Source organism: Myotis brandtii, unplaced genomic scaffold (assembly GCF_000412655.1).
Source record: "Myotis brandtii unplaced genomic scaffold, ASM41265v1 scaffold240, whole genome shotgun sequence".
In the NCBI taxonomy this organism is placed as follows: domain Eukaryota; kingdom Metazoa; phylum Chordata; class Mammalia; order Chiroptera; family Vespertilionidae; genus Myotis; species Myotis brandtii.
In genome coordinates, this window is record NW_005359064.1 from 4495172 (window position 1) to 4511015 (window position 15844).

General features: G+C 51.3%; 1 protein-coding gene across 1 annotated transcript in view; it reads right to left on the reverse strand.

The window, feature by feature from the left end:
* ALDH1L1 (aldehyde dehydrogenase 1 family, member L1) overlaps nucleotides 1-15838 on the reverse strand; it is a 44327-nt gene extending 28489 nt beyond the window's left edge. The window contains exons 1-8 of the mRNA XM_005866930.2: nucleotides 15780-15838; nucleotides 10039-10190; nucleotides 8031-8265; nucleotides 7048-7213; nucleotides 4762-4863; nucleotides 3847-3936; nucleotides 2824-2961; nucleotides 780-905 (exon numbers count right to left, since the gene is read on the reverse strand). Of these exons, the coding sequence (XP_005866992.1) occupies nucleotides 780-905; nucleotides 2824-2961; nucleotides 3847-3936; nucleotides 4762-4863; nucleotides 7048-7213; nucleotides 8031-8265; nucleotides 10039-10165 (984 nt within the window). The 5' untranslated portion in view covers nucleotides 10166-10190; nucleotides 15780-15838. The remainder of the gene's footprint in view (nucleotides 1-779; nucleotides 906-2823; nucleotides 2962-3846; nucleotides 3937-4761; nucleotides 4864-7047; nucleotides 7214-8030; nucleotides 8266-10038; nucleotides 10191-15779) is intronic.
* Between the last annotated feature and the right edge of the window lie 6 nt (nucleotides 15839-15844).

The window sequence follows — 15844 nt, forward strand, 5'->3', positions numbered from 1 at the left end:
AGCTGGGAACTGGGAGCTGGGAGCAGGTGTCAGCTGGGTGACAGCAGCCCCTGATGTGTGCACGGTATCAGGCTTGGCTCTCAGTCCACTCCAAGGTGCAGCTGCTTCAAGGAGCCTGAAGGTCCTGGACTGCCCACTCCCTGAAGTGTTTAGAACTACTATTCCTGAAGTGTTTAGAACTCTACATGTACCTGATTCTTCTGATGACTGTTAAGCTCTTTGCCAACATTTTTTAGATCCTAATAGGTGCTACTAAATTGACCTTTTTCATACGCATGCTCTCCTCTACCACTCACAACATCCACGGAGGTGGGGTTTATTCCTTCCATTTCACAGATGGGCTCAGCCGTAGCAGCTTTTGACTCAAGTCCAGCTCTATAAACACATAATCTCATGCTGCTCCGAATGCCACTCAATTGTAACCAGAGGGTCAGTTTGTCCAGCTGGCCCTCTAACCCCAGGGCAGACTGACCCCAGGGCAGACCTTGAGCTTGGCACCTGACTCAGCTATTCCAGGGGCTTCTGTCTCATTCTCTCCTGTTGACAATGAGTCCCTAGAAGAGTCATAGATAACTGACCAAATCTCAGGCTTTCAAAGGCAGAGGAAGAAGGGGCAAGAGGACATAGAAAGCCCCAAGACAAGATAGAACCAACACTGGGCCTGGGGCCAGCACATCCACAGAGAGTGTGCAGAGGCTGACTCCAGGGAGTGTGAGTCACAAAACACATGCGCAGTGCAGGACCTGCCCAACCAGACGGTAGCCCTGAAGTGGTCTCACCCGCACACCCTCCATGGTGACCAGTTCTGCCTCCGTCAGCTCGAGGGCGCTGCTGTCTTCTCCCCTGAAGAAGTGCGAGGCCGGGATCATCTTGCCATCCTCCAGCTGGATGTTCTTCACCAGCAGCTGCAAGAAAGGATTGTTCAGGGCCTGTGGTTGCCTTATGCCGGGAAGAGAGCAAGTCTGCAGAGAGCGCTGTGCTTCATCTCCAGCCCTCACCGCGAGAAAGGCACAGGGAGTCTCAGGTGCATGAGGAGGCGTTCAGAGTGGGGAGGCTGCTGTGTAAGGACACAGAGGAAACTGGAGCTCACGCTCACCTCTCCCTGTCACCCACCCCACCATGCTCTTGTTCTTTTATGTGTAATGGCTTTATTATTTCTATAAAATCAGTGCCCGTGAATTAGACAGAATAATTCCAGCACTACTTTGAAAAACAATTGAGAAAACAATTCATCACCAAACTCCCCAGCTCCCCAAACCCCATGAGAACATCTGGGGAAGGTCATATATGCCCTCTGGGGGACAGAGGGGCATATCGAGGTAGGAAGAAGAGCAGATGTACTGTTGGGTAGAGATGAACCTCTCTGTTTGATAAGAAGTCTATAGAAATGGCATATACCACACATGCCCTAATAGATCTAGTGCCAAGTCCCATGCCTGACCCCCAGCCTGCTGCCTTTTGAATATGTTCTGGAGCTTTCTGTGAGCTAAAACCCAGCCATACCCAGCTGGAAATTCCCGAGAGATGGTTCAACCACGGGTTTCCACCAAGGCTGCCCCTTTGCTCTGCTGTACCAGTGGATATCACAGAGGACGGAGCTGGTGCCCTTCCCCCATAACAGGGCCCTGCTGCAAGCATGGGCTCTTAGTGGCCTACTTCTGTACCCATGTCCTCCCCTATGTGGGCAGATAGACATGGCCCTGCACAGAGAGGCCAGGGGCTATGCCTCTTTGACCCCCACCCTAACTCGGGGGTGCAGAAGCTGAGAACTGAGTCATGTGAGGATGCCGGGACATGATCAGCTGATGTAAGTCACACTGCAGAGCCTGTCCTGATTAAGGCTGGACTGCTCCAGGACCCTCTGTCCTAGCCTGCTCCCCGAATGGTCCAGAAATCACGTGCACAAGATTTCCCATCTCAGGAACCGCTTCTAGGGAATGTGATCCAAGACAGACCTGGTCTTCCAACCGCATTTATCAGTCATGATAAATTGGCCTGTACACACACACCAATGCAGCCAAGGGTCAGCATCCAGGTTTTGTTGACATTCCCTAACATTTTTGCAGTCCCTTGCCTGTCCTCTTTCTCCCCTGCCCTGGTATCTTAAGGCCCCAACCAGCTCAGCAATGCACAGAGTGAGCACTAATAGAGAACCATGGCCAACTGGTGGGCCTCAGAGCCAGGATTTTAGGGTTTCAATCCCAGTTCTGCCACAAACTGGGTGTTGGTTTTTTTAAAAAAAAAAAATCTCTGTGCTTCCATTTCCTCCTCTGTAAAACGGGTATAATATTCATATCTCATAGGGTTGTTGGGAGAATTAAATTTAATGCATGGAAATTGTTTTAAAGCTATTTCCCAGCACACAGAAAGTGCTCCATGATATTAGCTGTTTCTGAGCTACAGAGTCTGCTAATACAAATCGGAGCATGCCCTGTGCCTGGTACGACTCCAGGGCTCTTCAAAGAGAAGGAAACTGAGGCACAGCGCTTTAATGACCACCCCAGTTGCACTTGGACACTCTGCAGGACTAATATGAGGCCCCAAGTTCAGGACTCCCTGCAGAGAGCTTCCCCCTGATTCTGACACTCTCACAGGACACCCAGCTCTGGGTAGGGCACCTGGTCAAAAAGAGCAAAAGGCCAGCCTTCCTGGAACAGGGAAGTGGGCAGACCCAGTGGCCAGGGGCACACATGGACTCCTAGAACCTGCCATCTTATTTTCTCCAGAGCAGCCTGGGGTCTAACTGCAGGGCCAGTACCCTGGGCAGAAGTCTGTGTGGCCTTGAAACCTCAAGGGACATGTGGCCCGCAGCAGCACTGTTACCATTCTGTCATCATTCCCGAAGAGGATCAGTCCCGCTTTGGTGACCACCCCCGGCCGGTGGGCTCCCGGGATGGGCAAAGCTTCTCCCTCAGGCACCAGGCCTGCAGTGTTCAGCGTGGAGTTGAAAAACGTCAGCTTCTGTTTGGAAACAGGACAGGAAAACCAGAAGGCAGTGAATGAGAAGAGGCCCCCACTGCTGGCAGCCTAGGCAGGGCTGGGCAGGGCTGAGCAGGGCTGGGCAGGGCTGGGCAGGGCTGAGCAGGGCAAGGAGATGAAGTGGGGGTGGGGGACAGTGCTATGTGGGCCTAAGACTCTGCCTCCAGGGGCACAAGCAAGGCCTTGGCAGCCTCTGGAGCCCTTAAGCCCAGTGTGCCCCTAAGACCTTTGGTATTGGCCCCAGCCTCAGATCTCAGGGAGACAGACATCTGCTCAAGACACCACAGTGAGGACACCGGCCCTGGGGTGCCACCAAGCACTGGTCACTTTGAAAGGGGTCCTGTGGTGGTGAGGGCAGCAGGGGGACTCCCAGACACAGTCTGGGTGGTTGGTCAATGATCAGGGGTTAGGACAGTCTGGGACTTTGTGGAGGACAGGATTGCCCTCCATGGGGTGCAAAGTCCCTGCTTATGGTCTTGCCAGACCCTGACCCCTCAAGAGAGCCTGTAAGCACCATCTGACTTGCCTCCCGCCCAGACCCTGGCCTAAGCCTGCTGCCCCTCCCCCTGGGGCTAAGTCCAAGTCAGTGGTGGGCCTGGGGTCTCTATGGGCTCAGAGGTGAGAGTCAAAATATTTTACAACCAACACAGCTCAACCTCAGATTTGCTGCAGGGCCTGGAGGCCCTGATCCTTTAGCCACCAGATGGTGGGTAGGTCCCATGGTCAGGGGTGGGGGTGGGGGGTTGAAGTGGCTAAGGGCACTCAGGTGGGGTTGGAGTTCAGGGCAGTGGCTATTTGCCAACCAGTTCTGCAGTCAGTGGGGCACACCGGTGCACCTAGCTCAATCCCAGTCACGCATGAACACACCTGCCCACAAGCCTCTGTCCAGGCGCCCGGCACCTTGTCGTTCCCACGGATCCAGTTATGAATGGCCTCTGCTGGCTGCTCCCAGTTGATCTGTGAGGCAGGACACGGCTGCTTAGCAGGTCTGTCTCCACTTGCTGACCACCTGGGTAACACCTGTGCCCTCCCCTCCAGCCTGTTGGCCCTTGGCAGTAGGTGAAGCCCGGGGAAGAGAGCGGGGAAGTCCGGCTTCTCAGACACTAGTCTGAGTTCCTGAGCCGGGTGGGTGTCTCCCTGGTACCCGTGCTCTGGGTGCTCTCCGACCCTCCAACTTCCGCAGGTTGAATAAACATAAACTAATGGTTTGGGGGAGAGACTGTTCCATTGTTAAGATGGCCAAGGCCTTACATGGAGTCCCCGGCACAAAGTGCAGGCCCATCCCATAGTGCCCTGCCGCCCACAGCTCCTCCTGGCCTACAGGACTCACACAGATCCCCACATAGCACCCCATAAGCCCTGAGCAGAGGAGCAGAGATACAGCCCGCAGACTCCACTACTGTGACAGCTTTGAGGAACTGAATTACCTCTCGTTCCTCAGCTTAGAGACTGCCAGCCCTACAGCTGATTTCACACACACACACACACACACACACACACACACACACACACACTTCTCTCTGGGGATCCTGCCTGCCCATTCTTCCTAAAGAAAAACAGAGAAAAACCCAGAAAGGACCCTGATCCCGGCCTGTCTGGGTGCCGCATGCCTCCCCCCATTCACAGCTTGGCTCACGCTTCCCCACCCTGGCAGCCCTCTCTTCTGGCCTAAACAATTACAATCTGGCTGCCCAGCCAGAACCCCAGCTTCCCCAGGATACCCGCCTCACCCCAGTCTGAGCATCGCCTGGCTGCAGGGTGGGCAGAGTCCCTGGCACTCACCTTGGCTGTTTCCTTCTTCTGGATGCCTTCGTAGGTGGCTCCTTCCTCAGGCTGAGGGACTCTGGGGGCTCTGCCCTCGGCAATCAGTCTCACAGCCTGCACCTGGGGAGACCCGGTCGGTCAACATTCCCAGTCTTAGGACCTTCCCCTTACTCCCATCCCCTGGGTTCACACTGAGTCTGGACCCTGCCCCACAGTAATCACACATGCCTGGCACACCACAGGCAGCCAGGACATATCTCCTGTATGAAGAGATGGAGCTAGTCTGAATCCCATTCCAATCTGTACAATGGGCACTAACCCCCACCCTCTCCACCACACAAGGTTTTGGAAGATTACATAGAACACACACACACATTTCCAAGTTTTTATCTAAAACCTTCCCTGCCTGGTAAGGAGAACGGGTCGTGAGCCTCGCGATGGTTTTGGAGGTCTGAGATTAAGCAGGAAGTAGTTTCTCTGTTCAAGAGAAGAGGAAGATGGTGGGAGGAGGACTCAGGGTAGGAGGAAGGGCAGCCAAGAAGCCTGAGCTCCTTGTGAGGAAGGGGCTGTGGAGAGCCCCAGACACAGCGAGACTGGGAAGGGAGGGGGGTGTCAGAAATGTCGAAAGCAGGACTGCCCAGTGGCATGCTCTGTGGCAAGGCACACGTTCCACATCTGTACTGTCCAATACAGAGGTCATTGGCCGTGCGTCGTTCCTAAGTACTTGACATGTAGCTAGTGAGACTGAGGAACTCAGTTTTTAATTAGAATTCATTTAAGTTAATTTAATAGCCGCATGTGACCAGTGGCTGCCCTATTGGACAGCGCAGCCTTAAAGGATATTTTTAATTGTTTCCTGTGAGATGTGCAAGGTAACCCCTTTCTCTGTCTCTCATACAAAATCTTCAGCAAGTTTACTTTGCATGAGAGAGAATACAAAGAGGCATCTAGCCCTAGCTGGTTTGGCTCAGTGGATAGAGTGTCAGCCTGTGGACTGAAGGGACCCGGGTTCAATTCCGGTCAAGGGCACATGCCTGGGTTGCAGGCTCGATCCCCAGTACGGGGCGTGCAGGAGGCAGCCAATCAATGATACTCTCATTGATGTTTCTATCTCTCTCTCCCTCTCCCTTCCTCTCTGAAATCAATAAAAATATATTTAAACAACAACAACAAAAACAAAACATCATCAATGCTCTCATTGATGTTTCTATCTCTCTCTCCCTCTCCCTTCCTCTCTGAAATCAATAAAAATATATTTAAACAACAACAACAAAAACAAAACAAAGAGGCATCTAGTTCTACACACCTGAAAAATAAAAGGTGGCCGCACACCAGACTGCTGACGTCTGGGCAGCAGTGAGCACTTTCAGGGCACTGTTATGCTCATTGCTACTTCCAAACAGCAAGTGCTGTCCTCCGGGGGAACTCCCCCTGTCTGACTCCTGCTGCCGCTAGAATCTGTGAGAAGCAGGAATGTTGGCCATCACTGGCTGGCCTTCTCCCGCTGGACCACCAGCAGGCCCGCACACACACCAACCCCTTTGGAGTCAGGTCCCACGGGGTCTGCCTGCCGAGCCAAGCATAAGTGTCTCTGATATCAGTCATTCTTGTCTCTTCCTCTGGTAACACTGAGTTTTCTTGTGGAAAAATCTCAGTCCACAAGGACCAGCCTTCCTTCCCCCACAGGCCACAGCAGGAAGCATGTGACTGAGGCTGCCAATCAGAGTACCCCGTCATCCTGGTCAGTGATTGGCTCCGTGTGATCACATGACCCCCAAATCAGCCAATCAGCCTTCTCTGATTTTTCATTCATGATTTCTAGGAGAAAGAGGATTTCTCTTCCCCTGGAGCCCAGAGGTGTAAGCCTTGAGGTACCAGTGACTTTTTCCCCTCCCATTTGAGGGCAGTCAACCTAAGAATGAAGCTAACCAAACAGACAAGCAGATTTAGGGCGAAGAAAAAGAGAGAAATAGAATCTTAGTGACATGGCTTAAGCCTCTGGATTCAGCCATGCTTGACACCACCCCTGCCTTTAGTCTTCTCTATTTTATGAGCCCAAAATGTCCCCGTTTTGGCTAAAGCTTTTTGAGTTTGGTTCTTGCAGTTGTAAGCAAGAGTCCTGCCTAATACAGTATATTAAATGTCCTAGTCATGCCTCCTTGAAACTGTGAAGTGAGAGCTCTCTCCCTCCAGAACCCTTGAATTGGGGGCACAAATTCCCAGCCAGCTCCAGGGCAGGCTGGGCCTAGAAAGGGTGTCTGGGACAAACAGGCACATGTGGCAAGGCCAGCTCCCAGCTCTTACCATCCCTTTGATGCCTTCAGGGAAGAGGAAGCGGTTATACAGAGTGCTCACGGTGTCGTCCGGGAGGATCTCACACTCCCGCTGGAGCAGAAGGTCCCCGGTGTCCAGGCCGTCATCTGCCCAGAAGACGGTAAACCCCCCTTTTTTATCGCCGTGAATGAGGGTCCTAGGGAACAGAATGAAACCCTGAGTCTAGCAGCAAGGACCACAGAGAAGGACGACTTGGGGGCAGCCTGTATAGACCCTGTCATCCTCCAGCACACCCTCTTGACCCCCTCGACCCCTGGGAGGATCGATGCCTGTTCTGGTGAGAGTGGGAAGGAGAAATAAAATGCTATTTATTGACACCAACCAGGCATTGTGGTAAAAGCCCGATATGCCTCCTGTAACTTAATCTTCCCCACTGACGTAACAGGCATTGCCCCCTTTACAGACAAGGACACAGATCCAGAGAAGTGAAGAGATGTGGCTGTAGAATTCCAACCAGACCAGTCTGACTGCAAACCCACTCTCTTTTCCCGGCTTAGCTGTCTCCCCACCCTGACTACTCATCTAAACTACCCCACCTACCAGACACATCACCCGGTCATTGTCTTCTTAGTACTTCTCATCACCCATCTTTATCTCTTTCTAAGTGGGGTGCTACTGAGAGGGTGGCAGTGGGTGGAGGTTAGAGCAGACCTCTGGACACATCACCTGGTTGGTGGTCCTGGTAGCCTACTGGGTGAGGCCCCTGACACACTGTTTCTGAGACCCCGAGGCAAGATGGGAATATGACTGCCCACGCTGAAGCTTACTGTGGGAGTGCACAGTACTCAGCGAGACTTATCCCCGTTCTCCCGAGTGTTCTTGCTGATTGTTAACCCTTAAACCAATCCGGTGGGTGGATGCCATCTGGCAGCACAGCTAGGCACCTGCATGGCACCTGCATGGCTAAGGGAGGATGACGATTCAGGCAGAGGGGGCTGTTTTTGCCACCTTACCAGTTGATGGCCGAGGCCCCTCGATGCCGGGGGAGCAGACTCGGGTGGTAGATGATGGAGCCATGGCGGGGGGCATTGATGACCTCCATGGGGATGAACTGGCTGCAGAAGGGCAGGACGTTGAGCTCAGCACCCAGAGCCTGGTATTTTGCCACCACGTCAGGCAGAGCCTGTCCTTTCTCCCGCCAGCGGGGGAACTTAAACACTGGCACTCCATCCTTCTCAGCCTCCAGGCCTGTGGGACAGGGAATGGGAAACCGGCCCCTTTTTGCACCCACCCACACGTGGCCACCTCTGCCTTCCCAGCAAAGTAACTCCTGCCTCTTCTCTCTAGGCCTGTCCCTCTCAGCCTTCCCCATGGCCCAGCCAGGCTCCACCCCACAGCACAGAGGGGGCAGCACTAGCCAGGAGTGAGGTTTCAGGGACTGCTCTATCTGGTCTGACTTCTGCTGACAACCAAGAGATGACATCCGAGCTCCTCCCTCTCCCAGACTCCTGCCTGACCCCCAACGGCTGGCCTTTTGCCCTCAGACCGCTCCCCAAGGCCTCACACCATGCCCATCACCAAGTTACTATTTCTCTACCCTGCTCTCTGGGGAGGGGTCTGGGACCTGCAAACCACAAAAGCACTGGCAATACGGGTGCAGGAGGGAGAAGGAGAGGAGAGGAGGGGAGGAGAGGGGAGGGGAGGAGGGCTCCTTCCTCTCTGTAAGCATTACCCCAGCCTCACTTCTTCACCCAGAGAAGCAGCTGAGTCCTTTGCAGTCTTCCCAGTATCTGCCTAACTAGCCTCAGTGCACACAACCCCCTCTTGCTGGTGTCGGCACTCCAAGGTCCAAGTCCCAGCCCTCATGCCCCTCTCCCCACCCTGTTACCAGCCCCATGGCCAGCACACCCTCCTCTCAGGTCTGAATTACACGCCCCGCCCCCCCCCACCCCAATTCCAAGTGTTAGAAGTCACAACTTCTTCCCTCGACTTTCCCTAGCCTTAGCGGTGGCAGCTGCCTCCTGCAGTCACTATACCAGTACCTCCAAGTTCTCTTTGCCTGCCCCTCTTTAGCACCCATTGGACACTTGCTTGTACTTGATCCTCTGTTCACCCTGATGTCTGGCCCCTGACTGGACCTGTCCCACTTCTAGCCCCTCCACTTCTGTACCCTGGCTTCCAGAGGTGTTGAAGGAGGGTGGGGTCAGTGTGACCAGGCTGGACTGTGCTTGCACAAGCTGTTCCCACTGTGACCAAGGGAATACTTCTGCGTGACATCTGAGGTGCGGTCAAGTAGCAGCCCCAGTCTGGGTCCAGGCTCAGGAGCTGGTGTCAATGGCCACTTAGTGGCCGGGGCTGGGCTCAGGCTATGTCATGGGTCAGATCTAAGAACGGGGCCTGCACTGCTGTCTGGGGAGACTCAGCTCTTCCTTATGAACCAAGCCTTGTGTCTGGTCAGCCCCACAGGCCCCTTTCCTAAGCCCGGCCCTATTCCATGTCTGTCAGGCCTGAGAAGACCCGAGAGCGTCCCTGGAGAGTCTGTGAATCTGAGCTGAGGGCCCTGCATCTTACTGGGCTGCTGAGTTCCCAGCTCAGCCACTGATTCTCAAATTGCTCCTCCTAGAGCCACAGGCATCAGCATCACCCGGGAACCTGTTAGAAATGCAAATTCTCAGGCCCCATTCCATCCCCCTGAACAGAAACTGCCAGGGTGGGACTTAGCACTCTGTGAGTCAGCCCTGCTCAGTGGCGGGGACATAATGACGCCTGCCTGGCATCCCTTTCAGGGCCTGGGGGCTAGGGTCAGGGAAACATGGGGTAACCAGACAGCAGGGCTGGGAGCAGGCGGAGTGCTCCCGTGGCTCTTCTCCAGGATGGAAGCCCTGCCTCACAACTAGGTGGGGAGGAGGTCTCCAGGGCCACCCGTGGCCCCACCACTAGATCCTGCGGGCTTCTGCTCCCATCCGCTGCTGCCTGCCTTCTTGGACACCCCCATTCCCTGCTCCTAGACCACCCACTCACCCAGGGGGTCCGCCTTCCCATTCTTGTCTGGGACAGTGAACACGCCTACGACCTCATAGCCTTCCTTCCTCAGGTGGCAATAAACTTCCTGGCCAAACAGGCTCTGCCCGATCACTGCGATCTTCATGGCAGCAGGGATGGGTGGGAAGAACCTGGAGAAAGAATAAGGTGGCAGCATTAGAAAGGGCTCGCTAGCCTCCAGCAAGCCGACCCTGGTCCAAGTGTGGCAGCTGCACAGCGCCTCACATGCACCCCCTCCCCCAACCTCTCAGCCCCCTTTCTGGGGCTTCCTAGTGGCGAGCCACTGCAGGGAGACCAGAGGGAAAGGTTCCCCAAGGGAAGGGGCAGATTTTAGATGTTACAGTGGGGGAGATGTACAGAGATTGTAGAATTAAGGATTCCTACTTGAACCCCTCCAAATTGGCATGGAACATTGGGCGTCACGTTCCCTGAGGTGTATTTGAACATATTTCAGGTACTAACCAGTCAGTTTCCTCGCTCGTTACTGAGAAGGATGTTACGTGCCTCAAATGACTTTCAGCCTGTAAATGAGCCAGGAAGCAGCAAGGGGGCCTGGGCCTGGGGGCCTATTACCTTAACCTCACAGAAAGGCACACGTGCTGGACAGGCCCTGAGGACTGAAGGTGGAGGGGAAAGTGAGAGGGGGTGCCACTGGCCAAGAAGAAGGAAGATATGTGGAATGACGCATACCTAGATCATGCAAATGCCTCCAACGTTTGCTCATTCATTCACCGCGCGCATATCTGTAAAACCTATTATTCTCCTGGTACATTGCTTTAAATTGTCCATTCACAAAATCATACATACTTTACGGAAAATTTTATGAAAGTAACAAGCCTCATAGATACAGAAAAATGCACAAAGCATTGGTATGTAGCTCAATGAATCCTCACAAACTGAACACAACCTTATAATCAGCACTAAGAAAAGGAATTACTTCAGAAGCCCCCCGTGAGCCTCTTCCAGACACTACACCCCACTTAGAGTAAATGAACTTTTAACAATATCAAATACTTTTGCCAATATATCTTTTTCATTTATATAAATGGAATCGTACATTGTAATGTTCTGTGGATTTATCCTCCCTTCACATTACCCATGTTGTTGTACTGTGCTCATTCTGCTTGCTGCATAATATTTCATTGTGTGAATGTAAACACAGGCATTTATTTACCCACTCTACTGTGGACTGGCATTTGGGTGTTTTCCAGTTTGAAGCTATTACCAACAGGGATATAAAGGTTCTGCCACATGGTTCTTCCTGCACATAGGTACACATTGCTGTGGGATATGGACCTCGGAGTGGAATTCCTGGCTCACAGATATGAAAATGTTTGGCCTCAGCATATTCTGCCAGTTTTCCAAAGTGGTTGTACCAATTCCCACTTCCATGTGCTCTGCATGGCAGCCTTGTGCCTTTTCATCTCAGCTATTTTGCTAACATGAAATACCGCTGCAGAAGACACTGTTAAGCGAATAAAAAGAAGCCATAGAGAAAAACCATTTGCAAAAACATATCTAATAAAGGTCTGGTATTCAAAATATACAAAGAATCCATAAAACTCAACATAAAAAAAAAACTACCCAATTTAAAGATGGAGGAAAGACCTGAATAGACATTTCACACACACACACACAAAAAGATATACAGATGGTAAAAAAAGTATATGAAAAGATGCTTAACATCATATGTTATTAGGGACCACAAATTAAAATAATGAAATACCACTACACACCTATTAAAATGACTAAAATCCAAATCATTGATCAATACCAAGTGCTGATGAGGATGTAGAGCCATGGTGGGAATACAAAATGATACAGCCACTTTGGAAAATAATTTGGCAGTTGATTAGAAAACTAAACATACTCTTTTCATGCAATCCAGCAAGCACACTCCTTGGCATTTACTTAAACGAGTTGAAATTTTATGTCTATACAAAAACCTGCACGTGGGAATTTATGGTAGCTTTAGTGTATAATTAGTAAAACTTGGAAGCAACCAAGATGTCCTCCAATGGGTGACCGGATAATAAACTGTGGTACATCCAGACAATGGAATATTGTTCAGTACTAAAAAAAAAACCTGATCTATCAAGTCATGAAGAGACATAGAGAAACCTTAAATGCATATTACTCAGTGAAAAAAAAAAAAACAATGTTAAAAGGTTACATACTGTATGATTCCAACTATATGACAGTCTCAAAAGGGCAAAACTAGAGGGACAATGAAAAGATCTGTGGTTGCCAGAGGTTTGGGAGGAAAAGGAGGAATTAACAGGTGGAGCACAGAAGTTTAAAAAAAAACTGTTCTAAAAAAACCTTATCTATTAATTAAATTAATTAGGTAAAATAAAATAAATCTAGCTCTATGGTTCACATCTTACTCTAAAATACAGTTCAATTGGGTTTTTAAATAGTTAAAACTAGAGGCCTGGTGCACAAAATTTATACACAGATAGGGGCCCTAGGCCTGGCTAGTGATCAGGGCCAATTGTGGCCTTCTGGCTGCTGGCCAGGGCCTTTCTTCATTCTGCACCACCCCCTGCTGGTCAGTGCATGTCATAGCAAGAATCAGTCTCCCAGTCAAACTCCCATGGGGACAATTTGCATATTAGCCTTTTACATATATGGATATTAAATATAGGAAGAAAACATTAAAGTATTAGAAAATGCTGGTAAATTTTAGGCTTTACAAGCCTGACACTATACAAGAAATGTAAAAAAGAGTATATGACAAATTTTCATACATGAAAATTTTACATGTCTCTGAAACAATTTGCCAAGTAAAAACTGCCAATAGACAAATAAAAACATATTCAAATCACAAGTAATCAAAAAATGTAAAATAAAACAAGGGACTATTTTTCTCTTATAAAATTGGAAAATATTTACAACAATATAAATATCTGATGTTGGCTAGGCTGTGGAAAATGGACACGCTTATATACTGCGGATAGTGGTATATTATAGACAACTCAGTGCACTGATAAAGTGGTCCAAACTCTCTGGAGGAAAATTTGGCAATAAATATCCAAATCCTAAAAATAATTCTTCTGACTCAGCAATTTCACTTCTAAATTATGTTTGGACAAGCAAATAAAGACATGAGTATTTTACAATAATGAGACATTCACACTATTTAAGCCATGCTGCTGTTAGAAACGGCAACATAATCTGTTTCACTCCCAGAAATTTATGAGCTAAAACACTGAAACAAGTAACACATCACTATGATTTTTAAGGTATATGTGCAAGCACCTGTGTTTGTGTACTTGCCTGAAGAATTCAAACAGAAATGTTAAAAGTCACTGGATGGAGTTTTTTGGGTCTGGGGTGTTTTGGGGGGTCAGAAGGAATGACTGCATTTATCCTTTTCTTACCAGAATGCTGTTTGTTTTTTGTTTTTGCTTTTCTTCAATCCTCACTCAAGGATATGCTTTTATTAATTTTTTTTTTTGAGAAAGAGGAAAAGAGAGAGAAATATTCATGTGAGAAAGAATCATCCATCGGTTGCCTCCCCTATGTGCCCCAACTGGGGATGGAATTGGTAACCTAGATATGTGCATTGACCGAACTGATCTATCAAGTGGGAGTGTCCAAGAAGGGAAGGAATAAGGTGGCAACATTAGAAAGGGCTCGCTGGCCTCCAGCAAGCCGACCCTGGTCCAAGTGTGGCAGCTGCACAGCGCCTCACATGCACCCCCTCCCCCAACCTCTCAGCCCCCTCAACCTTTTGGTGTATGAGAGGATGCTCCAAACAACTGAGCCACCCAGCCAGGGCTTCTTTTTCTTTCCCTACACTGGGCATGTATTCCTTGTGGAAAAACAAAGGGGTACAAAACAATGCCTTTGGAAGCAGGTAGAGTCTGGGAGCCACCAGGTGAGGCTGTTGTCACAGTTGAGGAGTGGTGAGAGGGGCCTCGGCTAACCATTGGCCCCTGGCCCTCCACAAAGAAAGATCAGGTGCAGCAAGGGGGAGGAGCTGGGAAGAAGAGACAACAGAGCCTGCGTGGGCAGCCTGGCAGCCTCCCAGCTTATGCCTCCTTTCAGAGTTGACACCGGTCAAGGTCCTTGCCCAGGCGGTGGTGCGTGGGGACGCTGTGGGCTGCGCTGGCAGTGGTAGGAATGTAACGGCTTCCCAGGTCTCCTACCCCAGACCCCACCCAGGACTGGGTCCCCAGGACCCAGCTACCAGACCCTGTGAGCGAGCGGAGCTGTGCCGTGCAGGAGAGCAGCTCCGGGTCACCTGTTATGTTGCAGCCTGTGGCCCACCAAGGAATGCAGCTCTAGACCAGGGCAGGGCTCAGCTGAGCTGCCAGGCGGACAGCCTTCATTCCCCCACGAGGTGTCCCATTCCTCTAATTGCCATTTGGAGGGTCCAAAGCTGATTCCTCTCCAGCAATCCGTCTCTTCAGCTCGGCACCTGGCTGGCAGCCCACTTGTCCTCCCACAGCCAGGGTCCCCTGGGGGGGGGACCTCTCCCAGGGTCCTGGGCACAGGGGACAGACCTAGAGCAGGGTTCCGAGAGCACTGGAGGCTGTAAACCTGGCTTCGCCGCGGCCAATAGCTTTCATCTCCAAGCCTCAGTTTCCTTGTCTCTATAAGGCAGTGGTTCTCAACCTCCCTAATGCCGCGACCCTTTAATACAGTTCCTCATGTTGTGGTGACCCCCAACCATAAAGTTATTTTCGTTGCTACTTCATAACTGTAATTTTGCTACTGTTATGAATCATAATGTAAATATCTGATATGCAGGATGTATTTTCATTGTTACAAATTGAACATAATTAAAGCATAGTGATTAATCACAAAAACAATATGAAATTATATATGTGTTTTCCGATGGTCTTAGGCGACCCCTGTGAAAGGGTCGTTTGACCCCCAAAGGGGTCGCGACCCACAGGTTGAGAACCGCTGCTATAAGGGATTGTTTCCCAACATTGTTGCAAAGGTTAATAACCAACTTTCACAGAGGGCCTCCTACGGCCAGATGGTGCATAAGCTCAAGGAATTCTCAAGCAACCCTAGGAGGATTGTACTATTGTTTATCGCCCTTCTCAATTTCAGCCCAGGAAACTAAGATTCCGAGTTTAGGAAACTTGCCTAAGAACACAGAGTAGGAGGGAGTGGGGAGGGAGCCAGGGCCCACACCTGTTAAGCCCTGGTCTAGGAGTACTTGTAAATTCCGTCTCTGTCCACCTAGGCAGGTGGCAAATGAGGGGCCCCAACAGGTCCGGGCGGGGCCTGGGCTCGGAGCGGGGCAACCCCAAGAACTAAGTCGTGGGGTCCAGGCTCCTCTTGCACAGAACCAACAATAGGGTAGTTTTCACCGTCCCTGGCATGGGGCACGGCACTTAGAAAAGGGGGGCACGTTGTCCCTCTGTCACGCACCATCCCTGTCTTGCTCCTCTTCTTTTCCAAACCTGCTTTCTCTTGTGCAAACACGGTCTGTAACGCCCACCCAAGGGGCTCCACGTCCTGCCTGGGGACCCTACCCAGCGCCCTGCGGCGGCCCTTTAGCCTAAAGACCCCACACCAGGCTGGAGGCTCCGCTGCCCCAAAGGGAACCCCGAACCCAGACCCCAGGCCCCCGCATTCCCACGGTGAGGCTCGTGAGCCCCGCGGGAGCCCCTGAGCCTAGAGCCCCCCGGAGCCGCGAGCCGGAGCAGCCTGATTTCCTGGTGAGAAGGGGCGGATCGGGGTGCGCGGGGACTCACCTGGCTCGGAAGGAGGGGCAGCGGCCGCGGGCCTGAAGGGACCTCTGGGGGCTGGGCTCCTGGCG